Source organism: Xiphophorus maculatus, chromosome 3 (genome assembly GCF_002775205.1).
Source record: "Xiphophorus maculatus strain JP 163 A chromosome 3, X_maculatus-5.0-male, whole genome shotgun sequence".
In the NCBI taxonomy this organism is placed as follows: domain Eukaryota; kingdom Metazoa; phylum Chordata; class Actinopteri; order Cyprinodontiformes; family Poeciliidae; genus Xiphophorus; species Xiphophorus maculatus.
In genome coordinates this window covers 26,917,401-26,944,113 of record NC_036445.1, presented here as the reverse complement: position 1 = coordinate 26,944,113, position 26,713 = coordinate 26,917,401, and the positions used below count along the sequence as shown (strand labels likewise).

At 39.0% G+C, this 26,713-nt stretch overlaps 2 protein-coding genes across 4 annotated transcripts in view; both read right to left on the bottom strand.

Annotated features, from left to right (window-relative positions):
* Window positions 1-15,808, bottom strand: part of bckdhb (branched chain keto acid dehydrogenase E1 subunit beta) — a 54,502-nt gene extending 38,694 nt beyond the window's left edge. The window contains exons 1-6 of the mRNA XM_005809654.3: window positions 15,581-15,808; window positions 14,871-14,948; window positions 13,718-13,786; window positions 7,621-7,754; window positions 2,883-3,038; window positions 557-665 (exon numbers count right to left, since the gene is read on the bottom strand). Of these exons, the coding sequence (XP_005809711.1) occupies window positions 557-665; window positions 2,883-3,038; window positions 7,621-7,754; window positions 13,718-13,786; window positions 14,871-14,948; window positions 15,581-15,761 (727 nt within the window). The 5' untranslated portion in view covers window positions 15,762-15,808. The remainder of the gene's footprint in view (window positions 1-556; window positions 666-2,882; window positions 3,039-7,620; window positions 7,755-13,717; window positions 13,787-14,870; window positions 14,949-15,580) is intronic.
* An 880-nt stretch (window positions 15,809-16,688) lies between these two features.
* On the bottom strand, window positions 16,689-26,444 carry ttk (TTK protein kinase). 3 transcript variants are annotated; one of them, XM_014472743.2, is made up of 25 exons: window positions 26,377-26,444; window positions 25,741-25,828; window positions 25,406-25,628; window positions 25,015-25,121; window positions 24,784-24,924; window positions 23,884-23,998; window positions 23,728-23,809; window positions 23,534-23,640; window positions 23,341-23,428; window positions 23,150-23,255; window positions 22,815-23,037; window positions 21,882-21,988; window positions 21,555-21,698; window positions 21,323-21,477; window positions 20,629-20,774; window positions 20,375-20,501; window positions 20,152-20,244; window positions 18,844-19,001; window positions 18,562-18,713; window positions 18,348-18,472; window positions 18,170-18,244; window positions 17,897-18,073; window positions 17,218-17,314; window positions 17,051-17,136; window positions 16,689-16,974 (listed from the first exon to the last, which is right to left on the bottom strand). In XM_014472743.2, the coding sequence occupies exons 2-25, from the start codon at window positions 25,826-25,828 to the stop codon at window positions 16,906-16,908; spliced, it is 2,991 nt and encodes a 996-aa protein (XP_014328229.1). In that variant the 5' UTR covers window positions 26,377-26,444; the 3' UTR covers window positions 16,689-16,905. The 3 variants fall into 3 exon arrangements, with proteins under 3 accessions (XP_014328229.1, XP_023185991.1, XP_023185990.1); XM_023330223.1 differs by having other exon boundaries at window positions 21,323-21,474; XM_023330222.1 differs by lacking the exon at window positions 26,377-26,444 and adding an exon at window positions 26,239-26,324.
* Window positions 26,445-26,713: the final 269 nt, after the last annotated feature.

Sequence of the window (26,713 nt, the reverse complement as noted above, 5' to 3'; positions counted from 1 at the left end):
CTGCCTGCAAGGGTTCTTGTCAGTCTCCATTGTTTGAAAAATAAACGCAAAAATGTGCCCAAATAAATCTATAAATTTGTTGCGGTCTCTATTTGTTTGAACCCCATTTTCAAAATCTCTTTTTTATTCTTTTTTTTTTTACTAACCATCACAACAGCGTTGTCCCAAACAACCAGATGTGCTTTGCATATTTACTCCACAATCTTACATAACACCTTTCAAAGAGGGACTTTAATTACAATAATGAAGCTCGTTTTGCTCCCCTAATTTATGCATATCAGGAAATTATTATGTTACCATGACAGCAGTTTTTCCATCCGCTAAAAACAAACAAAGGTTTATTATTGCAATATGCGACTCAGAGATAGCTTTTCTACATGCCTAGAAATCCCAACAAACTAAAAGAGAATGAGAAGTTATTGGAAAAAAAAAAACATGTCAAAGAAGTGGACGTTTCTGTTATTCTGTTGTGATAGGATCTTGGCTACCATTAACGGAAAGTGAGAAAAGAGCAATCAAAATGCATTTCCTTTAAATGACATTTAAACAGGCTTACCTGCTGCTCTGTACAGAATCTTGGGCTCAAAGAATAAACATGGGTTGTTGTCAGCAATGCATGAAAGCAGCAGCCCTTTGGCCTGAAGTGGACCGCGAGGTATTACAACCTGAGGAACACACGACAAGTCAACTTAAATCCTAAAAGATTCTATTTATTTATTTTGGTTTATTTACTCATTTTAAACCTCCCCTAATGTACAATTACTGAAGAAGCGTTCAGAGCTCTGACCTCCTGATACCGATTTTTTTCAAAACTCTCAACAGCATGTAGTTGTGCAGTTTTATACAACATCCATTCAAACTAATTGACAGTTATGTTCAACTTATTTAAAAGAAGAAAAAAAAACTCAAATTAACTCTCAGGTCTTCGAGACTTAAACTTTCATCGTAGCTATACTGATGACTTTCTGTAATCAGTAATATGTCACATTGGGACCAGAGGCAACGTCACACTGGGCGAGAGAAACATGTTGCCATTGCATAGCTCATGAAGATTTTCCAAATGTTATATATTTGTAATAATATTGTTCTAGAGAAGAACAATATTATTCAGTTTCACACCGTAAACTGTCATCAGCTTCTAATATTACCAATTAGCAACATTAGCGCAGTTGGCAAACGTACATCATAAACTGATGTTGAACTGCACGCTCGGTGTGGGTTTCCAATGTTTAAGTTATTAGTCAAATTAGTTATTAAACACAGGTTTCTCCCAAAAAAAAAACAATTCATAAACTCCTAACTCTCTCTTTAACTATGGCGTCATAAAACATACATAAACTCCCAAATAAGCCATCATCTTTTCCTGAAGTTATTCGTTTATCACCTTCTTTCTTCTCTACAACAATTAAGAGGTTAGGTTCAGATAGGGAGCCCCGTAATGAAAACAGAGGGGAAAACTAATTTATTCTTGAGAGGCTTTGTGTCAAATGGAGGAACCAGTAATGACAATGTGCACAAGGATTAGCATTCAGGCTGTGTGACCTTTTTGTAGAGAAATAACATGTCTGTTGCGCTCAGTTAACAGCTAAATTGTATAATCCATTCTCTTCGCCGATCTTCCTCAGTTGAAACTGAATGGAAATCATTGTGATCTCCACCATCAGCCCTTGTTCAGTTCAAATCCTTTTAATAAGTTGAGGCAGGGAAGTGGGATTGCTAGATTAAGGCAAGTCATTTGAGTATTTCTTTTAAATGTCAGGATGTCATGGAGATTTTCTCACCACTACTGCATGTGAAAGTATAAAAACATGGCATATTGGACTGTAATGACATCTAAGGGCAAAATTATTTATACCTCTTGCAAATATTCATTTAAAATTGGTTATTTAGATAATAACTCTGACAATAAAACTCAAATACCAGTTTTGAAATGAAATAAATCTGATTTTTCTTGCATTTTATGACAAAATATATATTTCTATTCTCCTCAGTATTCAATGGAAAATTCTATATTAATGTTACAGCACTAAAATATTACTTATAACTCGTATAATGGAGATTTACCTTGGGTGATGAGGTTGCCATTATCCTAATCTTTAGCTTCATCCACATAGTTTATCACATTCAAGTCAGCATTCACACATTCAAAATGCAACCCGGTTGCAACAAAATGCTAATATTCCTTCTAAGTAGAAGAAACATGTTTGGTAGAATAGAAAGATTACTTTTCTAGATATATGGGAAAACATGCATTTCAGTTCAATGTCAACTTAAGCCATGTTTTACTCACTTCAGTTTCATGACAATGGAAAAAGAAAAAGAAAAATAAAGTTTCGTTCTCCCTGAACATCTCAGTCACTAAAAGCTACATCATTAGCAGCTTTATCAACGGCAGAGAAACTCCACCCAACTGGAAAAAAAATTCGGTTAATACACCAAGTCAAATTGCAGAGCACATGAAATACATCTTTCAAAACAAATATTGCATCAAAGCAGTATTTGCAATTGTGATTCTGTGCACAATGAAATTGTGAGGACCACTGTGATTCAACAGATTGTGGAGCTCTAATCAAACTTAGAAATAAATTTGGCTTATTTTCATTAAGGGTGATGCAATTTTGACATAAACCTGCTTGATCATCTCCTTTCTGGGAAAAGTTAACAAAACTTAGGCAAGCTCTTTCCTGTTCCAATGCGCCCATTTCAAACCCAAGACATAGTTTAAAGAGGACTCCATCTAATTCACAGATATGTAGAGTGAAAATTTTAATATATATATATATATATATATATATATATATATATATATATATATATATATATATATATATATAATGAATATTTTCAGCTTTCATTTCACTTTTAAAATGTGTAGGACTCACTTTAATACCAGGGCAGTGGGCAAAATAGGCTTCGGGGCTTTGAGAGTGGTACAAGGATCCGTGGCCGACACAACCCCATGGGGCCCGGATGGTGAGGTTCCCGCAGTCAAACAGGTTCCCCGAACGGTAGCGGTACTTAGCAGCTTCATTCACAATCTGCAAAGGCAATAAATCAAGTTCATGTCAATTCACAGTGACTGTTAATCTTCAGCGATGTGACCTGACAGGGCAACCTGTAAATTCAGTTCCTTTTTGTCATTCACACATTGCCAGAATTTTCACCGTTCTCTAAATCAATACCCAGGATGTGTGTGATGTTAATGTCTACAACTTTAGGACAAGCCGACTCTTTCCATGGATGGTCTCATGTTTCTACTTGGACTCTGCATTTAACCGACTGTCGTGAGCTGCGAGGTGAAGTGTTTGCACATATGCAGAGCCGTCCCTTGTTGCCACACACGGGCTGGGAAGTGTGACAGCAAGGAAACCAGAGGAATTTTATGTGAGCTTCACCAAAATATATAGAATGCAAGAAGTTCATTTTGGGCGAGGTTCAATGCCAAAAACGCTGAGGTTTCTTACAGCTCAAAATGCAATGCTCGACTTTCCTAAACTTTAGTGAGTTAGGCTCTGAAGTGTAGAGAGATCTCCAAGCATGTCTATCAAGTAAGATGTAAAAGTATTATAAAGAGAATTTACAAAATAACAGCCAAGAGTGGCAGAAAAAAAGTCCTATTAGTAGAAAAGGAAGCGACATGTAGAGAGCGTGGCTGAAAATCTCCTACAGACCTGAATGCAAGTTAAAGATGCATTTATTTAACCCGGCTTTTAGTTGAGATTTGTACTTCATTATCTTGTATGGTTTGTAATTTTATTAATATTTTAGCAATTTGTGTTATGTATTGCTTTCTAAATTATATATCACGGCAAGTACCATGTTATATAATTTAAGGACATTGCAAAGATCCTCCACAATCAATTAATTTTTCTCTTATTTTATTTTTTTATAGTAATTGCTTTTTTATTTACTTTCCATTCTATTCTATTTTTTTTTTTTATCTCTGAAGCATTTTGTCCATGTCTGTATGCTACATAGATTGATGGATTGATTGGTTCAATTCCAACTGGCACCAAGTTGTCAATTTCTCAGCCCATACGTTGCAAATTTGGATATAACCGTGGCGATCGTCTAGTACAGTGGTTCTCAAACTTTTTTCAGTGATGTACCCCCTTAAAAATATATTTTTAGTCAAGTACCCCCTGACACGGGCAAAACATTTTTGGAATTAAAAAGAGGTACAGTGCTGTAAAATTACTGTCTGATTTATTAAAGCCAAACAGCTTATATCAGTGAACCTGACAAATACATCCATATTGCAAACATTACATGGTTAAACAAAAAAGAAAAACAGAAGACGGTGACCACCAGGAGGTATAAAACCAGTCAAACTGTTTTATTTTAAAGGATATTGAAACTAAATACTGAATATAAAATTCAGTGCATGAACACACATTTATATTTTATCGAACTTTTTACAAAATAATTTTTCCCAAGACTTATTATGAGGAGCCTACTGATTTTTTAAAGATATTTTGAAAAGCTTCACGTACCCCCTGCAGTACCTCCACGTACCCCCAGGGGTACATGTACCCCCATTTGAGAACCACTGGTCTAGATCACAGGTATCAAACTCCAGTCCTCGAGGGCCGCTGTCCTGCAGTTTTTAGATGTGCCACAGGTACGAAATGGCTTAATTACCTCCTCCTTGTATAGATCAGTTCTCCAGAGTCTTGCTAATGACCTAATTATTCTATTCAGGTGCGGTGCAGCAGAGGCACATCTAAAATTTGCAGGACAGCGGCCCTTGAGGACTGGAGTTTGACACCCCTGGTTTAGATTGACAGATGATATGTTCAAGAGCTCAAAGCTCAAAGAAGAAAGTGTGGAGTCCCGCAAAGTTCAGTGTTGGAACCTTTTCAGCTTATTAGACAACAGTGAAATGTCCAATTTGGTAACACTTTATTTGACGGTGTGTGCATAAGGCTGACATGACACAGTCATAAACATGAAGGAGTCTTCATGAATGTTTAGAACTATTGCCATGAAATGTCATTCGGTAAATAATGACACTTTTAATGCAAAGTTGACCATTGTAATGGAATTTTAATACCAAACAATGCAAAGCTGACACTTTTAATGCAACTTTCAGAGCAATACTTCATGACAACAGTCAAACATTTATGAAAACACTGTCATCTTCATAACAGCTGTTATGTCATGTTTATGACAGTGTAATGTCAGTCTTGTGCACACCCCGTAAAATAAAGTATAACCTATAATTTATTTTGTTTGCTGATGATAAGTTGTATATATGTATTGTTCTGGGAATGACAAAAAGATGAACTTTAAAAAACAAACAAAAGCAAATCGATACAATGATGATCTGTGAGATTATCTATGAGGAGTGGATATCTGAAAGAAACTAAACGTGGAGCTTCAGGTAATCATCAAGGGATCTGTGATACCGGGCTGCCAGATTTTAACGGTCTCAGTATGTGAGAGGTGCCTAAAGACCACACCAGAAGACAGAGAATCTAATTTCGTGAGCCGAGGCATTCTCTTTGCTAACAAAGGCACTGAAAAACCACTTTATTCGTTTTACAAGCTCTTTGAGCCCAACGCTTATGGCTAAAGTTTCTGATGCTGGGCATCCTCCAAACAGTTGCTCGAGCTTTTCCCTTTGAAACTCATGTGGGATACTACTTTGAGTTTCATGCACCTCTAAGGTCTAGTTGCCTGTATCTTTTTAAGTCGGAACGCAGAAAGAAAACAGAACCACTCATTGTCAGTTGCTAGTTTTTTTTACTTTTATTTTTTATCTTGATGCACCAAACAGGAGACATGTTCTGTAAAACAGCTTACATTATCATATATTCTGCTTTATGTTGCCTTGACAAAGGAGAGGAATTACATTCATCATGTGAAGGACAAGATTAGACAGAATGACGTGCATGCGAGGTAAAACCTGCTCTCATCATGCACTAACCATCAATGTCATATTAATCTTCATGAGAAAAACAGGAGGTCATGTACAGAAAATACTGGCTTTATAAATTATATTTTTTTGTGCTACTTACTGCAGTACAAGACAACATAAATATTAGTTCAAACATAGATTACAAGCTGAACTGATAAAGTAACCCTCAAATTTAGGAAACTGAGCAAATGAAAACGGACACCATTAATGGGCGGTTGCTTGTAGTTCTGCCTTTACTTGGATTGGACTTCTCATATGGTGCAATGTTGCTCTGGACAAACAAACATTGAAGCTTATCTATTCTGTTCCAGCAGTCTGCCTCGGGGGGATGAAATGCTGAAGTCGGACCAGAATCTATTTCATGCAAAATTAGGTGCAGTGACATGAAAATTTGGGTCGATTTCGATATCCAATAAGTTTTCTTGTGTTTTCCTAAATTCTATTGTTTTGTTTATTAATGTCTGGGATTGGCTGGTGGTGGTACCAGATTAGTGCAGACACAGAAAGAGGCATTATTGAACACATTATAATCTCACATACTCTGTAGAACGAGCGTATGTGAGATGTTAATTCACACAGCACAATATTCAGGAAATACAGTAAATCCAACTTTCCAGGAGATACATGGAGTTAAATTGACTTTAAAGGGGCAGTATTATGCAAAATTAACCCTTTTGAGCTTTACATTATATTATAACGTTATTACCACATCAAAAACACGCTGAAGTGTTGGTTTGATTTCTTTTATGCGTGATTGAGAAATAATTTTATCTCCATTCAGCAACCATTCAGCTGTGCAAAACGCCTGGGTGGACCTAGCCCCGCCTTCGAGGACGAAGCTCTTCGGAGCTGCAGTCTTCAAGCTGAGTACACCACCCACACAACTGCCCCCACTCAGCTCCTTCAGACTAGCCAGGAGCAATTAGCAAACAGTTGGTGAAACTGTGTCTGCTGAGCTCATTATACTAGCTACTCAGTGCAACGCTGGTAAAAACGTTGTTAAAGGGTTGACAGAGGAGGGCTGCTCTAAAGACCGTTTGGAGGCAGTTTCAAAATGAGCAAGAGTTTCTTAAAGAGACAGAGTCCCAATTTCAAGGCGCTATCTTACAAAGTCAAATTTCCTGTCAGTCATATTAGATATACGGAGGATTTTTATAACAACTGAAGGTAACATAGATTACTTGAGTGTTCTATAAAATGATTCTATGTGGCTGGAAAGCACATAATACTGCCCCTTTAACATAATTCAGTGAGTCTTCAGTGACAGACAGTGTATAATAGTTAAGTAGTTGGAAAATGGTGCAAGGTTTTCACAATTTCTGGTGAATATAATCTGAAACATTCCGTGAGTATGTGTCTACCCGCCACTCCCAACTCAATACTCAGGGGGTTTGAATATTAAACAAGGTGGGCGGAGTCAACACTCACTGTAATTATAGCTGAATGTCATTTGGGGTATATCTCTACCAGCTTTGCCTATCTAGAGACTGAAACAGTTGCCTGTGTTGTTCTGTCACAGTAAATCCTCACACTGAAGTTTATTACGTGACAAGCTGTGAAAAAGTCAAAGGCGATGTCAATACTCTTAAAAGCCACTGTGTCCGTGCACATCCTGCACTGTGCAGAAACATACTAGTCAGAACAACAGCATCATAAACACTGTCTGTAGGTCTTGCCTGCGCACAGGTAAAGTGTCTCACCTGGTCAAATGCTGGAAAGATGTAGTCGGCAAACTGGATCTCGGCAATGGCTGTGGCACCGGCAGTAGCTGCACCGATGCCAAATCCCACAATCCCCTGCTCACAAAGAGGAGTGTTGAAGACTCTGTCCTTACCTGGGAGCAGAACCAGGAGAGAAAACAGAAAAAATGTCATTGATGAGGACAAATCAGTGAGGAAGAGGAGCTAATATTTTGTAGAAAGCATTCTTGCTAAAGCCGTATCGAGTATGATTTCAGTCTAGACTGCTGAAGGAGTACTGTATATAGACGCATTTATTCGTGTGGAACGACCACAATTAGGCACATGTGGAACAAATACTAACCCAAGTCAGACATAATTGATTAGTTTTTACAATCCACCCCCTTCGCCTTTATATTATGTGGCCCTAAAAAAGAAAAGCATCAATGAAGTAACAAACTGATGAGGCTCCCTTAACTGCATTCAACCAATCCAGAATTTCACTCACGCAACCCCCATGGAGGAAAAACAGAAAGAGAACAAAAAAAAAAACATATTTCCACTCTCCACCCTATAATCTGAAAAAGAACCACAAGAGTGGGGAAACTAAATTTGGGTTGCGAGTGTTATTTTTGTCATCTTTGTGTATTTGCCAGGCCTTTTTTCTGTTGTGCTGGGAAGCGAGCTGCTGAGCAGAGAAATTCTGCCCTTACGTGTCCTCTGAGCTCATAAAAGTCAGCAAGCAGCCGCAGCGCCACAAATCCTTCAGAGGAATGAGCCGTAAATCAAAAGTTATCAAAAAACTTAGAGCCTCGAGTCGGACCCAAAGAAGTGGTTTAGTGTGAAAGTTCAAGCAAATTACACATTTTTCTTTTGTTTTAGGTTTATTTCTTTTTGTCCTTATTTTTTACGCATTTGGGGGAAGAGTCAGCTAAACACATTAGCGAACCTGAAGTTATTGAATTAGCCATAACGACGACATGGTGAATTCATGCTGAACTGTCCAAACAACAGAGGACTCGGTGGATGCGTTGTTGTTCTCAGGGAGACGGTACTCAGAGGTGGCCCCGGCAAGCGGCCAGCTGCTGCGGAGCCGGATCACGAGGCCAGAGCGCCGCCCTTGTGAAAAGCCATTCATATCGCGCGCGCCCTGTATTAACCTCTGCTCTGTGTAATCGCTGCAGGTGGTCGAGGTGTGTGCGCATCATCCCTTTCTGTGGCGAGAGGGATAAAAACAGCTTTGCGCTCGTCACTGTACACAAGGTTGAGATGGAAAATAATGATCCCTCTCTGAAAGGTCAGCACTTCTGACGTCAATAAAAACAAAAGGCAGGCCGGCTACATTTGGCAGGATGTGAGACTTCTGGCTTTTAAAGCTGTTCATGAAATAAAAAGAAAATGGGTTTAAACCAGGAAAACCATAGTAGTTGTGACTTTTTCCCCTCCATCTCCCCCCAAAATAACCACTTCGGTGGCACCGTTTCCTGACTCAGTCAGCTGGTTTTTTGAAAAGGCCTGAATTCAACCCAGACCGGTTTGATTGTCTTTGTCGTGTAATGTGGAAATATTTATTTAGATTACAGAACCACAGGCGACCACACTAACCAGATTTTCAAACAAAAAAGGCATCTATTTAAAAATAAGGAAAACTACATCAATAAAAATGTTTGCAACTGAGGTTCCGGACTGAGACACTCGGGGCCCAGTGGGTTTCCATCTATGCCTTTAAGACGTTTCCAAAGGAAAAAACATAAACTAATCAAAGAGTCCTTACATCTGCTGGTGGAGATGAGGTTAAAAACAAACTAAGACATGATGCCACAAACCCTGCGACTTAAACACCGTTAATAAGTTAACAAAACCAGAAATCTGAATGATTATTTTTCTAAAAATGTTCAAGTTAATGCAGATTTGCTCATTAGAGACATGATTCTTCATCAAAATTATGGCACATCTCGCATTTAAAGAGCGCAGGATTCATTGCCTTAGTTAAATAACGCTCTGGTATCATCACTTTTTTTTTTCATGCGAATGCATAATTGTGAGTTTATTAGAAAACATTGGGTTTAAATGACTGCACACTCCCACCTGCAGGTGGCAGTATTTCTTACTTCTACTACACTGTTGCCTCAGCCTAACTTGAAGTCAACTTATAGTCTGTCAAACAATTGCAAAGAGTCCTTATTATTAAGCTGGAGGGAACTGCTGTTCAATAGTAGGTGCCTACAAATAGATTTTAAGAACAAAACAGCAAACGAATAAAACTAATAACTAGCGACGCACCGATTTGAAAATTTGGGCCAAAATCGATGTCCGATATTAAAATTGCTTTATAGCCAATATTTATCAAAATTATACACCTTTCGCTACCTTTTTAATACCGAGTACTGTGAACAACAATACCACTGATATCAATTCTGCTTCAGGTAAACACCTCACAATCCTGCGCTGCATCACTATCACTAGCTGTGGTTCCATTACAAATGTATGCAAAACTTTGTCAATATTCTGCTAAAGTAAAAAGAAAAAAGTTCACAACTGCGGTGTTTCCATTAAATAAGAATTGCAATTAAAATCATACGTGAATAAGCTTGTTCACATTAATAACATGCCGCGCCATCATCCTCCATCTACTTCCTGTCGACTTCTTCTTCATGGTTTGTGCCAGTGGCAGCATCCGGTTGTTGATCATGTGACTCGTGTGATGCAATAGAAGTCGATTCTATTGTAGTTTTGAGAAAGAAAAAAGAAAAAAAAAAACATTTCACGGCCAATAAACCACCTGATCTTAGCTCCAGAACCTTTTATCAAAAGCCTGTTTTTTCGAAATGGGTGCATTTCCATTAAACAAATTTATTTTCGAAATGTCAAATTGTGAAATTATATGGTCAATGACAACAGTCACATGTTCGAATACCACAGGGCCGATCTCTTCCCTTCCTGCTTTTGGAACAAACACAAACAGCAACAAGATGGAAATAAACATAGCTAGTTAATCGTGGTTAAGTTTTTCATAGAGAACCTTTACTGATGTTTTGTAAATGACCAACATTGATCTGTACTAACATTAATGCAGATGTACACTGTGTTCAAAGTTATTATGGAAATTGGATTTTAGTGTCATAAAGATACAATTTTTTGTTGTGCTTTTAAATTTATAGATGGTATTGTGTGTCAGGGCTCTTTGAATCACTATAATTAATTTCAGAGAGCTGGTTGATTAGTCTGTTTAATGAGCTCAATTAAAGGAAATCTACTTATAGGATGTTCCACATTATTAAGCAGGCCACAGGTTTCAAGCAATATGGGAAAGAGAAAGAATCTCTGCTGACAAAAATCATCGGATAGTGTAGAGCCGTATGACAAGGTATGAAAACATTAGATATTTAATGAAAACTGAAGCATTTATTGTACTGTGAAGAGATTTGTGGCTGATTCAAAACAAAGATGGTTTCTACAGATAAAGGCAAAATGAGGAAGGTTTCTGTTAGACAAATTCATCGGAGTAAGAGAGCAGCTGTTAAATTGCCCTAACAAAGCAGCAAACAGTTATTTGAAGCTGCTGGTGCCTCTGGAGCCTCAAGGTGGAGGATCCTCCAGAGGCTTGTGGTGTATGAACCTACTACTGGGCCACTAAACAGAGATCACAAGCAGAACCGGTCGCAGTGGGCCCAGCCGTACATAAAGATTAATTTTCAAACAGACTTGTTCACTGATGACTGCTGTGCAACCCTGGATGGTCCAGATGGACGCAGTGGTGGATTGGTGGTGGACGGCCACCACGTCCCAACATGGCTGTGACGTCAGCAAGGAGGTGGTGGAGTCATGCTTTGGGCCGAAGTCATGGGGAGAGAATCATTGGTCGGCCCCTTCAGAGTCCCTTCTGTAGCAAAATCATCTTCATGCATGACAATGCACCATCTCATGCTGCAAGGAATACCACTGTGTCATTGGCTGCTATGGGCAGGAAAGGGGAGAAACTCATGGTGTGGTCACCATCCTCCTCTGACCTCTGACCTCAACCCTATTGAGAACCTTTGGAGTTTCCTCAAGCAGAAGATCTGAGGGTGAAATCCAGTTCATATCAAAACAGCAGCTCTGGGAAGGTTTTCTGACATCCTGCAAAGAAATTCAAGCAGAAACTTTCCACAAACTCACAAGTTCAATGGATCAAGAATTGTGCAGGTGATATCAAAGAAGGTTCTATGTTAACATGTAACTTGGTCTGTTAAGATGTTTTTGATTGAAATAGCTTTTGATTTTAGTACATGTGACCAGTTAATGCTGTACATTCAAATGACCATTTAATGTTCTTTATAATCCATAACATTTTTAGAAAATCTGCTGTGCATGATAATTTGGAACAGTGCATTTTGAGTTATTTTTTAATACTGTTCTCACGGGGAGCTTTGTTCAGTAAAATTTGATTTAGTTCATGACTTGAAAATTATACTGACCATCATTTGCAGTGACCATTTAAGAAAATATCACTTGCATAATAATTTGGAAAGCGGTGTATGAAGCATCCCTGACAATGACATAATCACACTATTTACGTTATATCCTTCAAATTATGCTTCATTTCATTTAACAGTTTTTTTTCAATATTTATATACTAGGGGAAACTTATGAGACTTACTTGTTACTACACGACATTTGTTTTAAGTAAATGAGAATCAGAACTTAACAAGGATACGGCTGACTCATTCTTCTGTGTTTTGTTTATGGTTATTAGAGTGTAAATCATTTTACACAATGACAAGTATGCAAAAAAACCTAAATATTATAAAAAATGGAAATTCTGTTACAGCCCATTATAATTAAAAATATACTGTTTTACAACTGTGATTATGTCTAAATATGAATAAATTCTGACTGATTGTGTTTGGGATTATTACTCCTGCTGTTTGAGCTATGTGGCCACCGTTGGCTTGATTCTGTCATTTTTATTGAGTCAGTCTTATTTGTTGGTTTGACTCCCTGAGCCTAAAACATAAACACAGACTAAACAGCATTGCAAAGATGTGCAGCAAAATTATAGGGATAAGTCTTATAGAGCTGCCCCAGCTGTACAGAACCAGAATCACAAGAAAGGCCAAAGATATCCCTGCTGACCCAAACCGCCCTCGACTGTAATTACAGGTTGCCGCCATCTGTTCACAAATCCGTGGTAATTGAGTGCAATACAAAAACGTACAAATGCTCATTTGCCCCTGTTGGTGCCAGATTCATTAATTCTTTGCACTGATAGCCACAAATAGGCAGCAACTAAGTTTGTATCCAGGTTGTGTGAATGTTGGGGTTATTTTTGAATTTCTGTCAAGTGCATTTGCTGTTTTTCTTTGCATTTGTTCTCTGCAAGTTTCTCTTGATCTTTGTTAAACACTACATTTGCATTTCAAAACATGTTTGAATGAGGTAATTTGATGCTTTTTTGTAGCACAGTTGATACTTCCAACGTTGATGCAACCTTTGTTAAAACAGCTCAGTTTGATTCACACAGCATTTATTTATTTCAGTCAGGCTTCCACTGTATTCAGTGTTTTACATGGACTGACTGGAAGCCGAAAAGGCTGACACTTTAAATACATTTTCATCAGTCAATCAATAGGCTTATTCACTCAACAAAACGCGTTGAGAAGTACAAAAACAATGTCTTGTAACAATTCGTCTACATGTGTGAAAAGGAACAGGAAGAACAAAAACCTCATAAAAACCTGCCCCTTTCTCAATAATTACAAAATAAATCATCATCACTTATATTACTATTGCATTAAAAACCACACAAAACTCTATAATAAAGTTTCAGGTTCATCCCTAATTTTTAGTCATTACAATGCCTAAATAAGGCATTTCCAGGTAGATCCTATTGAGGCTATTCGTAGGTCTAAAACACAAGGCGACTTGTTCTGCTGCATCAGTTTTTTGTATTGAGCGCGAAAGGCTCCCCTGCTGCAACACACATGTGCAGAACGTGCAGATGGATCCTTCTGGTCCCTCAGGTGCACACTGATAATCTCACCAGCATATGAAGCGAGGGGTTAAGATTTCTATTCTATGCTCTGCTGCCATCTAGTGGTAAAGATATATGACACAGACAACAGGCTCACCGTCTTACCGTATTTGTCCCGCAGGCCAACTGTGCATCGGAATACTCCTCCAAAGGCAACGTCTTCCCCGAAGATGACTGCAGAGACACAGCATACAACAGTCAGGGGGTTCGATATTTCAAAGTATGCTTGTGGGTAAACAAAAGAGAACATAGATTAAATAGAAAAGTTCATGTCTTGACAGGAAATTCTCAAAAGCCTGTCTGAAAAACTATTATATCAACAGATCTAGTAACATTTTCTAATTTTCAGAAGTGTGAGAGCTTTATTTATATTAGAATTAATCAAGTATTTCAAAACGACACTTCTTCAACTAAAATCTCTTGATTTTAATTGAAATTTACACATTTAAGACATTTAAAATGTGTAAAATTCAGAAATTTTTAAATACTTTTTAAAGTATATTCATGCTTTATTATTTATTTTACATTATATTTGGAATTCCTTATTGCATTTTTTTGTACCACGTAAAAGGTTTGCAGCAGATTTTGCGCCTATGCAAGAACTCTAAAGCCGTACAATTTCCAAAGCAGAAACATTTGTTTACTAAAAAACGGCTTCAGCACCACTTTGACGTGAACGTTTTGTGCAGATGTGACCCCCAAGACGGATTAGCATCACCTGAGTGAACTTGTTCTTCAAACCAGACAAAATTGGTGTCACATGTTTGTGCGGCAAAAGTTTTTGTTTGTGCCGCTATCGTTTTAAAGATATAAAGAAATGTTTCTAGCGGTCATCAAAGGTCAACCAGACCCCCCCCCCCGCACCTTCCTCAAATCAGACAAAATGGGTGTCAATTAACTCGACTACGTTTGTGCAGCAAAAAATTACATTTGGGCTGCTTTGGCTTTGAAGATATTAATGAAAGGTTAAAGATCAAAAGGTCAACCAGCCCAATTAAATGGGAGTTAATTAACACCCATTTCGTCTGATTTGAGGAAGATGGGGGGTGGGGGGGGCTGGTTGACCTTTGATGACCGCTAGAAACATTTCTTTATATCTTTAAAATGATAGCGCCACAAAAGAAAATTTTTGCTGCACAAACGTAGCACAAACATTTGACACCAATTTTGTCTGATTTGAAAAAGGGGAGGATTCACTCGGGTATTAGCATCTCCTACAAAAGGATGATTTCAACGGGCTAACTGCGGGTCTCCTTACCTGCTGTCGGATCACTAGCAAGCGTGTTGTCCAAGGCACTTGTAATCGACTGGAACAAGTTCATCTTCTGTGTGGCACCTAAACCATTGGAAGCGAAATTAAACACGCAGTTAGTGTTCAAAACAGCCACATGCTGGTCATCTGCAACCAACATTCTTCAATACAGAAACAGCAGGAATTTGACTACAGTAAATATAAATAGACGTGAAACGTGACAGGAATTCGGTCTTGTTTGTTTTAGCCATTAAGCTGCAAACTATAAAGTAGTTCTTCAGTTAACACAACTTGACATGGATGGGCATGGTTAAATTGAGTCTCCAAAAATAACATAACGCTGCCACTATGCTGCTCTTTTACTCTAAGAAAAACGAATCCTGAGAAAGTTGGGAATGATAAACTGTTGACCAAAAAAATAAGAACTTTAAAGTTGTAAGACATTACTTTCCAGTAATGCAAGCAACTGATGAAGATATCCCTCAGTGACAGCAGACATATACTTTTATTTTGAAACTGGGCTGTTCTGATGCAGGCAAAACAAGTCTGATTAGTTCCAGGTTCCAGCTTCATTAAATCCCTGCTGTACACCTGCTTACAGTTTCCTCAGTTAAACTGTCTACATATAGAAGCTTTAATAAGAAACCCAATTATTTTCCGACTCATTAACAAACACTGAACGAGGCTAATGCTAACCAGTTAGCCCAGAAACTCACCATATTCCGTCGTGGGGGGGTCTGGCTGGAAGGTAAAGTGAGCGACATGTCTTTGCGCTTTTAAACGGGAGCTGCAACCTGCCGACAGTTTGAATAAAGAGCTCTGCTTCCCGGTGCCAACACCAGAGATAGCAAGTGTTGAGTGGGCACCTCGGATAAACAGTCTAGCAGCAGCCGCCATCGCTGTTATTATCAGATAGCAGGAAGGGCAAGCTGAATCTTAGTACGAAGATCGTCTAATGCAAGAAGGCGCCTTCACTGTGTGTGGTGCATCGGGAGTTATGTTGTCAACTCACTAAGGATATTAGTAAGCAAACAGTCGGCTTATGAAGGGAAAAAAAAGTTTTATTTAAAAAAAAAAAAAAAAAAAATTAGTGCACTATTCCATCAGAAAGAAATTTAATGCGGAATTCTAGAAAACACTGCAGAGTGAGAACTCTTTGTCTCTCCCTGCCCTCGAGACGTCAGCGTGTGAGCGGAGGCTGCTCGTGATTGGTCTAAAAAGGAGGCGGTGTCAGCGTTCAGATTCTGCAAGAAAACCACAAACTGGGAGACAAAGATGAAGAATCCATGAAGAAAAAAAAGAGATGTGATTTATGATCATAAATATATTATAATATATTTTAGCTCAGTTCAAAAATACTTTAACTTTTTATTTAAAAGTTTTTCTGTCAAACTGTATCAGCTTAGCTCTGCAGACATTGGTATTTCCCTTTTTTTAACAAAAAAAATGGTGAAAAAATTGAATTCGTATTTGCTAGACTAATAGGGTCTAAATTGTTCATCCTTTTCTACAGCTGCCAGTCCTGTGGTGTAGTTCCACATCACTATTATGCATTTCAGTACTTTATTGTTATGAAAACTTTTCTTGGCATTGTTTGTGCAATATATACAAATAATGAAGATCTTATTTGCTATAAAACAAAGATGACCACTTTTAGTCTAATTTTCATCTGCATCCAGTTGTAAATACCCTTCACTCCCTCTTTACAGAGCATGCTCTCATATGTGAGGTTAGTTCTGTTTGTAATTCAGAAAGTTATTTAACTTGTTTCATGATTCTGCTTTCAGCTGTTGCAAAAAAAAAAAAAAAAAATCAACAAGCAGCTCATTGGAACAAAGTGTGTTTATTTTTCTAAACTGTATAAGCTTACAATTAGTTTAGCTAAAATGAAAAAGAAAATACATGTATGCTAGTTAAATACATGTACGCTAGTTTAGACTTACAGTAAGATACCTCTATAGTGGTCACAAAGGGGTCTGAATAAATCAGTTGACATAAACAGGAAATAAATGAAGACAGGAGGAAACGAGATTGTTGATTGTTAGGACGACGACTTTGCGCATTCTGTGACATCCAGCTTCCTGCCGCTGCTGCACATTTTAGCCAAATTCTGTAAGAAACAATAAAGTTAGTGTTTAATGTCAGGCGTGATCAAGAAGATGTTACACACACACTAAAAGTCCTACATTAGCTGCTCGGACGATACTGTTTGGAGACTGGAGGGCTGCCAGGTCAGTTAGAATCCTCTTCAGGTCCTTGTCAGAAGGACGCTCTGACGGAACAAAACGAATCACAGTTTAGCTTCAGAAGTTGATCGCTGAGCACCCAGAGGGCTTATTTGGCTCTTGCGTACCTGGTTCAGGAGAGGATTGTGGTTTCAGCTGGAGGTATTGATGCTCCAGCAGCTCTGCAATGGAGATTCTCTCTCTTGGGTTTCGCACCAAGCACCTCTGATGAAACGAGAGAAAACGTGGCATCACAAACTTAACCTGCTAGCTTGGGACTTGTGAACAGACGTGGCAGAGAGAGAACTAGAATTCCCTTTATTCCAGTGCCTCCTCCATTTGAAGTAAGAAACAAGAAGATACACGTGGAGATATTTTCATTTAAGGTTTTGTGAAAATGTGATAAACTCCCATAAATGACCATCTAAGCTTAATTAATAATTAGAGACACACCGATCCGATATTAATGTCTGTATCGGTCCCGATATTAAAGCAATTTTTGGATTATGTGTCGGTGACAATGTGCCCAAACCGAAGGGCAGATCTATCCAGCCTAATTCTATTCTTTGTGCTCTGAGCGACAAGCTTTGTTATTCATTTTAAAGCATATCTAGTTTCGGACCTCTATATGTACATAAAGTTTACTTACCTACCTTATAAATTATAAATCATGAATGCCACCAATCCCAACCTCAGTCAGATGTTTTCTAAGCAGTTTAACGTGATTTCAAGCTTTACAATTATTCAAACAGGTAAACGAAATTCATTGCATACCAAAAAAATAAATAAAAAAAAAAAAAGCCTCACTTTCAAAACATCCAGCAAATCTTTCTCTGCGATGTCGGGAAACTCGATCTTATGAGACGGATCGATGATGGCCTGCAGCTTGGCGATTTGGTTTGTGATGCTCTGGAACGGAGTCTTCCCATAGGTCATACAGTAGAGGATGCATCCAAGGGACCAAACGTCTCCTTTAGGGCTGATCTGTACAACACCATTATTATTATAATTATTATTATATTGAGATTCTTTATACGAGTCTTATTTCACAAGTTAAATCAGCCAGGTTTAGATGAGTACCTTGGATCGCGCCTGTCCTGGCTGAGATGATGTATCCTTGATGGCCTCAGGAGGCATATAGTTCAGCGTTCCAACCTGTGTGATTAGAACACACATTTTTTAAAAAACTAAAAACTACATAAACCATAAATAATCAGACAACTCAATTAAAACCGAACCTAAAATAAATATGACCTACCTGAGAGTCTTTCATAATGCTCGTCACGTCGGGCTGGATTCTGTTCGCGATGCCGAAGTCGATCAGCTTCAGCGACGCGTTGACTATGACAAAATTTGCCGGCTTCAGGTCGCTGTGGACGATGCCTGCAGAGAGCGAACATGAAAACGTCACAATTACTCATTTATAACGAACAACACAGAAAATATGACAAGCAGTTGGAGACGACGAGAACCGTGCTTGTGGATGGCGTGGACGGCCTCCAGCATGTTCTTCCAGTAGAACTTCCTCTCAAGCGGGTTGACGGTTTTGCGGTTTCGCAACCAGGTGTTCAGATCCAAGTTGCCGCACTCCATCAGCATGTAGATATAGCTGTTGGTTATTTCACTGCAAAAAAACAAAAAAAAGTGGAACCATCAAAATCTCTGCCAAACAAGCTAAAGGTGGTTGGATTTGACCACACACTCCACTGCGATTCATCATCAACACACCGACTCTAGACTAGTCATATACTCACTAGTCGTAAAGCTTTATGATTTGGTCGCTGTACTGCTGCAAGTGGTTCAGATGCTCAATTTCATTTTTGTAACTTTCTATCGTTTGAGCGTCAGCCTCCTCCAGGTTCACATATTTCACTGCAAACAGCTGCTTTTTGTGATCGAGGACCTGATAGACCTGCAGAAAAGAAAAACAAAAACAACAAGAGTTCGGAGTGCACCAACTGAAGTTTTTTTTTTTTTTGCTGCAATCTTTAAAAACAGGTTTCATCAATGTAAATGTGAGGCTTTTAAGTCCATCGTCAACTAAATTTAAGACATGTATCGCAACACATACACAATAGGAAAATTATTAGACATCGTTTTCTTTTTTCCATCTTTTCTCCCAATTTGCTGAATCTGTGGCTTTCTGTTCTCTTCTGCTGCCATGTTCTATTCCTTTTCTCAGCTATATTTCCCTCTATAGAAACAACGTTCATGAAATAAAGTATGTCAAACCGCTGCTCGATCATCATGCTTAAAATCCATTAAACGTCCAGCTTCGGAGTTTATGTCTCTCAAAACGCTGCTCTTAGGTCAGAGCAAGTAGTATTAGCTGTTGGTTTTCAGGGGAGCTTTAGCCACTCAGTGGATCAAAACTGACAATTCTGAGGTCTGTTTAGTGGCTTAGCCTGCATAGTGACAGGATGAACGGAGCATTGCATGGATTGGCAACAGAAGTGAGCCACTGATGATAAATTAGCAAAAAAAAAGTTAGCTAGCTAGCAAGGCTACATTAGCAGCAAGCTAGCGTAACCGCCTCAAGTCACGGGATGCAATAAAGATGTCTGCGCGCAATTAAAAATGTTGCTTGACTGAAAAATCTTGAGGGAAAAAAAAAAAACTACATAGAAAATCCACGAATAAATTCAAAAGTTTCAATTGACGTATTAACGGCCAAATAAATTTTTCTTTAAAAAATATAATCTAGCGCATTTTAAGGCCTTAATTTTAGATATTCAGATGTAATACTTTATAAGGATGCACTGATATCCTGTTGACCTGCTGATTCCGATTTTTGCCGATAGCAATTTTTTTGGTCTGAAAAGTCTCCAAATATAGCGACAGTCACCATGTTTTCAACAGTGGGGAGGCTATTGTTAACGGCACACGTTCAGATGTGAGCTGGTGGGCAGGTCAGTCAGCTCTCTCTCATGGTAGACCAAAAGCTGATTTTCAGATCTTTGTGCCGATAGTTAAAGCTGATTTATCGGCGCACCCCGAGTCAGAACAGAACAACTTTGGTTTGAAGTGGTTTGTGTTTTTTGTTGCCGTCCGTGATGCTTTACCTTGCTGGAGCCGCCTCGTCCAATCATCTTGAGGATGAAGAACTGCTTCCCCTTTATTGTGATGGATTCGTTTGAAAAAGAACTGAAGGAGACCTTCATTGAAAAACAAATAAGTTCCAATGAGATTTCTGTTTTATTTGCAAGGGATTTCGGCTGAGAGGTAAATAACAAAATCCAGTGAACAGGTTGAAACATCTGTAACCGGGCGGTAACAGTGCTGCACCTGTGGAGTGTGGAAACCAGCTGTGTGGCTCAGAGGCGTGCAGGCCTGCTGCGCGGCTCCGGCTCTGTGAGGCGCTGCTGCAGAGGACGCCGCCTCGGGGCCTCTCTTTACGACAGGAGTGATGAAGCTGAGGAGAAACGACTTGTGAAAATCGTTCATTCAAGGGCGGAAAATACACAACCAGACCAACTTCTTTAAACGTTTAAGAGGCTGAAACGATCCAGATCTTGGATGTGAGCGAATTAAGCACCTACCTACTGGGACGTGGGTTCCTGTAGCCGTTGGGCGTCTGATAGGCGGCTTGTGGGTTCAGTTTGGACGGAAGCTGGATGGAGGGAGTGGGGTAAGACTCCACCAGACGGGGAACGGGTCTGAGGTCGGGAGGCGTGGTCCGTTTATCCTTAGGAGCAAATGAAGTGAAGCATAAAATGACTTAACAGTAGAGATGCACCGATCCGATATCAATATCTGTATCAACCCCGATATTGAAAGCAATTCATTGTGACAATGTTGACGGATCAATAAGAGCAGATCTATTGATTCAATTCTATGCTACGTGTTCTGAGTGACGTCACGCTTTATTATTATTTATTTTACGTTGGCTGTTTTACTCCTAATTGCACGGACTGAACAAATTAAAGTTGTGTTGCTTTTCACAAGTTTGACCAAGAATTTCAATGTGCTGTACTGGTGCAGTTATCAACTAAATTTGTAATTCTGAACATTTATGTCTGTTTAAAAAAAAAAAAAAAAAAGAAACATTTCGAAACAAGTTATTCTATATCGGATCGTTATTGGCCAATACTAAACCTCAGATATATGCATTGGCAGTGAAAAAAAATAAGTAAATGAATCGGTGCATCTAGAGAGGGAAAATACAAAAAAAAAAAAAAAAATATATATATATATATATATATATATATATATAAAATTAAATATTGCTAATACCTCAGGAGAAACTTGCCGGGAGAGCAGACTGGGAATTTTCCACTCTGCATCCAGCTCTTTGCTGGCAGGTTTATTCCGTTCCACCGACTGGCTCACAGGGATCCGAGCCGGAAGCTGCAGCTTCTGCTTCCCGCCAGAGGGGGGCCCGCTTCCTGCTACACGGACGTTTACAGATTCAGCAGACAGAAACAGAAAAAGCAGCAGCAGCACTCCGCTTCAGACTGATCCCTACCCATGGGCGGGTCGTCCTCCATGGGGGGAACCAGCTGTTTCTCTCCCGATGTTAGGTTCCGCATGGCCGTCTCCAGAAGCTCTGCCGGTTTGGCATTTAATGCCAGAGCTTTGTGCAGAATTGAAGTTGCTTTGACCAGGTTACCTAAAAAATAAAAAAAATTAAAAAATGTAAAAAAATCCACAAAATCACCTTGGTAACCTGGTCAAACATGAAGAGAACGAAGAACTCATTTCACAACATGAAATCTCGAGATTCTAAACGTTTTTATTTGCTTTGCCACTTCCAGTTATTTTAGTACAGCCACAAATAAAAACACAAGATTACCTTGAGAAACCTCAAACTGGGCATGTGCAATGTGGACAAACGCAAAGCCTTTGCAGTTGGATCTCGCGACTATGAAGTGATCCTGAGCCTCATCTGGATCTTCAATCCTACAGAGTGGAAAACAAATGGTGATATTCAGCAGACAGCTGCTAGGTAGCGATAGAAACAGACCAGAATCCCCTGTTGGAAAAAAAAAGAAAGAATAAATTATAAAGAAATGACAGAAAAAATGAGAGAGAAATAGAAAGAAACAAAATGGAAAAGGAAAAGAAACAAATACAACGGAAGAAAAAAAAAAGACAGAAACAAAGCAAAAAACGAAAACAAAGCAACAAGAAAAGGAAAGAAAATCGAAACAGAAACCAGAGGAAAAAATTAAACAAAGACAGAAGCAAAAGAAAAAAAGGCAGAAAACAAAGATCCAAATAAAGAAACCAAGAAAGAAAGGTAAAACAAAGCAAAAAAAAAAAGAAAGAGAGAAAGCAGCAAAGAATCAGAGAAAAACCAAATGGAGGAAAGAAACAAAAAAGGCAGAAAACTGATTTGAAATAAAGAAAAGATAAGAGTTTGTGTTATTTAGCATCCAAGAACTTTATCTAAATTTATCAAAAGACTTCAACCGAGTCAAAAGTATAGAATCAAGGTAACCACAGGTCACTTCATCTACCATACAGCCTTAATTAAACACACTGCGGCTTTAACCAGCAATACTGTGAAAAGGTTGTGAATACTTTTTTCAGTGCATTTTAGATTATCTCCTTATGTTGGATTCAGAAGCACAACTTTAATCGAAAACTCTGCAGTCCATATAGAAAAGAGATTGTGCACAACAATCAGATTGGTGCATCTTTGATATTTAGAAAGATAATGAAAATCTGACACTTTATACGTTCACATCTGGAGATCCCCCAGAATGTCTTCAGTAAGACTCACCCCTTCAGTTCTGCATATCTGACCAGTATTCTGGCGTAGCTGGTGTTTTTGCTGTACTGTCTGATCGGCAGCCTGCTGAAGACTTTGGAGTAGCAGTCTTTGAGCTTGTTGAGCAGGCTGACGTTTGTGTGAGGGTTTCCTCTCTTCTCCAGGCTCATCAGGTACGTCCAACACGACTCGGGAGAGTTGGAGTTGACAACTTGTTCGAAATTAAAAGTCACATCTGCAGAGGAAATAATAACAATAAGCAGAAGAAGAAGACAACAGAACTTTAATCTCCACTGATCACTCCGTTCAGCACGCTGCAGGTCAAAACGCAACTCAGCAGGTTTTACCTTCTATTTTGGACGATCCTTTCGCGCCGTTTGATTGGAGGAGCGATGCGGTCGAGTCTGTCTGGTCCTCCCACTGGCCGTGATCCGGACTGAGAACTGATGGCTTCTAGTGCGTCAAAATGGATTTTGGAAAAAATCATCTTCGCACCGAAGCACAAAAGAGCTTTGCCAGCAAGTTTCTTTGTTCTCACCTGATCCCTGACAACGTCTCGGCCTTCGACGCTTTTCCTCGAGGAGGACACTCCAAATCCCGAGGTCCCGTTTGAACCAGACGTTGGTCTGAGAGAAAATAAAAAAACAAAACAAAAAAACAGATAAAATACACAATTAGTTTGCATTTGGAATAAATTAGGGGCATCAGAGTGAAGTGGGGAAAATACAAACCTGGACAAACCCCTAGTAACAGACATACTGCTTGATTTGGAGACTTTCTTGTGGATGTCGTCATCATTTTCTGGAATTGAAAATGGCACTACAGGTACTCTCCCCGGCTATCAACAAAAAAAAGGGGGGGGAAAAAAGGTGAAAATTCCAAGAACCGTTAAGTCATTTATTTTATCCCGCAGGCTGAAGCCCACCAAGCCAACTCCTCTTTTCCGATGGGATCCCGTCCTCCAGCCAGGAAACGGATCGTCCAAAGCCCCAGACGGTGGCTCCGTCCTGAAGAAATAAATAAATAAGCGTATTCCTCCTCGACAAAACCGTGCAAATTTAAGAATCTACTTCATTCTTACTCCATGCTAAAAAGACTGGAGAGCTGCAAGTCGCCGGTTCCATCTGACATTCTGCCGAGTTTCGGGAATTCCAAGTCTCTTTTGACAGAATCCTGCACAGTTGTATTGGATAATGCTGGAAACACAAAGAAAATATGTAAACACAAAAAAACTATAAGATGAATCTAATTTAGTAAGATAAGAAAGGTATTAATGAGGGATGCACTGGGGTTGGAAGATGAAGCAAATTTTTGGTTTTTGAAGTTGTTGGGGTTTTTTTGGGAGAGGGGGTAAATAATTTTTTTTTTTTTTTAAATCAGGATTTTTTTCATCAGTGCACTCGTTGGGCTTCCATAGTTCAGTTTTTCTAGTAAAATTGCGACTTTATTCTGTCAATATCACAACAATGTTCTTGTAATTAAGCAAAAATTCTAATAGCCTTGCTCTAGTACTCAGAGCTCCAGCTCACAGAAGGGAAATAAACGCCACTTTTTGAAAATGTTTTGTCATCCAACATTTGTACTTTAAGAAAATAAAATGAAAAATAAAGTGGAGATTGGAACAAGTATGGGAAAAAATGTTGTATTTTATTTTCAAGACATACTGTCCAGCTTTAAAGTGCACCGATTGCAGTTTTCTGGTCGATCGCCAAACTTAAAAAAAAACAACAAAAAACCCCCAAATCTGACCTTCCTATTCAGGTTTTGGCTGATAACGTGTTTTTTTTTTTTTGTTTGTTTGAAAAGTTGCTAAGTTGGCAAAAGTAGGGCATTTATTGTTGACTGCACACATACAGATGTGAATCTATGGAGGCAGACAAGATGGACCGAACACCCAAAATGAAGAAAATCTGGGCCGATTCATTGCTGCGCCCCCAGTATTAATGACTTGTAAACTGGAATATAAAAAACAAGTTCTCACATGGGAAGTTCTCCTTGTCCTCCAGACAGATCGCCGTTTTCCCGGCCTGCATGCTCTGCAGCGCAGCCACCAGCTGTTCTTTTGGTTTGGCGTCCACCTCCAGTGCGTTCTGTAGTATCTGAACGGCTCTTTTTGTGTTGCCTGGAGACGCAACACGAAACACACCCACCAGGTGAACACTTAACACACACTCACCCAGATGCCACAAGGAGCTAAAAAACGGTCCTGTACCTTGAGAGTGCTCAAACTGCGCGTGCGCGACGTGGACAAACGCAAAGCTCTGGCTGTGAGCTGTCGCCACGTTGAAGTTGGCCTCTGCCTCGTTGACATCTTGAAGTCTAGCAGAAGGAAAACAGAAAAAAAAAAAGAAAAAAAAGAAAGAAAGTTAATTCTATCCAGAATTTATTATTTAGAGCTTCAGGTACAGTGTCTAAAATTTTTATCAGCTTGTCAACAACCACTAAATTTCAATGCATTTCTTTGGAAAGATCATCATTAAGTTGTGCATTACTGTCAAGTGAAAGAAAATATTCCCATTAGTGGTAGTAAAGTAAAAGATAAAAAAAACTCAAAGGAATGACGATGCTTTTTCCAAACTGCTCGAAATATCACATCTACTCACGCTTTCAGCTCGGCAAATCGGACCAACATCCTGGCGTAGCTTTCATTATGACAGTGTTTCCCCAGTGGCATATTGGAAAACACCCTGGTATAAAAATCTATGAGCCTGGTGAGGTGGTTCTGGTCCAGCACGGGATCCCTTTTCCTCTCCAGGTCATTCAGGTAGGAGAGGCAAGATTCGGGCGAGTTTGAGCCGATGACCTGGTTGATGTTGTCTGTGTCATCTGAAAGGAAAGGAAAGAAAAGGGAGAGGGGGTATTTACAACGTCAAAAAGACTGTAAACAAAGGAAGGACGAAGGGACTTGTTCGTTAATCATCAGCAGCACATTCGTTACCTTCATTGAAATACTTTTTTATGTTGCTGAACCTTTGATAAAGCCTGGCGAGCTGCTGCTTTCTGTCTGTGTGTTCCTCTTCTTCCATCTGAAAGTGAGAAGCCGACAAAGCCCATCCTAAACAAAAGCTTTTCCAGTCAAATCAAATTAAATCAAACTGTGGCCAAATTTGAATTTTGTGCAACAAACATTCGCCCTCTTCAAGACTTTACCACTGTGACAAAAACTTTCGCAACGCCTGTTTGACAAAGAAACACCTAAGCAACTAAAGTAATTTGGCTAACCAACGTAAGGAACAACAGCGAAGCCGAGAAACAAAGAAATTCACAATTTTCCTCCCAAACTCTTGATATGAACAAATGCCGAGAGACATTGAAACACTCGTTCCAGAATTATTCTGAACATCTCGTTCTTTAAAAATACCGACTTTCGTGTTGACGGCATACAATGTTTGCTAATAGCAATGTTGTTAGCGGTGAATAGCTTAGCATTGCTTACCTTGCATGCGCCGAGTAATCTCAAATTAAGTAATGATGTAATGATGCATTTTGTATAATTTACAGTATTACGCAGCTAGCAGAAAAATCACATCGCCTTGTTTATGCTTCCCTAAAGAAAGCAATCACTAAAACTCACCTTTTCAGAAGATGCGATGCACAGCGAAACAAAAAAACGCCCAACTGACAATTTTCAAATATGCCACTTCCGTTTAAGCTGTGTACCGATTGGCTCATTCCTAAATGACGTACTCGTTTGCGGATGACACGTACAAATAAGTGAATGTCAAATATTCGCTAAGTGTTTTCGCCGCATTAATAACTATGGTTAAAAATGTGTTAGGATAATATTCTGTTTTTTTAAGAGTAACTGGTGATATTTTTCTTTTTTCGGGTGCCCCCTTTCGAAACATCAAACGTTGCCATCAATTATGGCAAGCCATTTTAGTATTTAATAATGTATATATATATATATA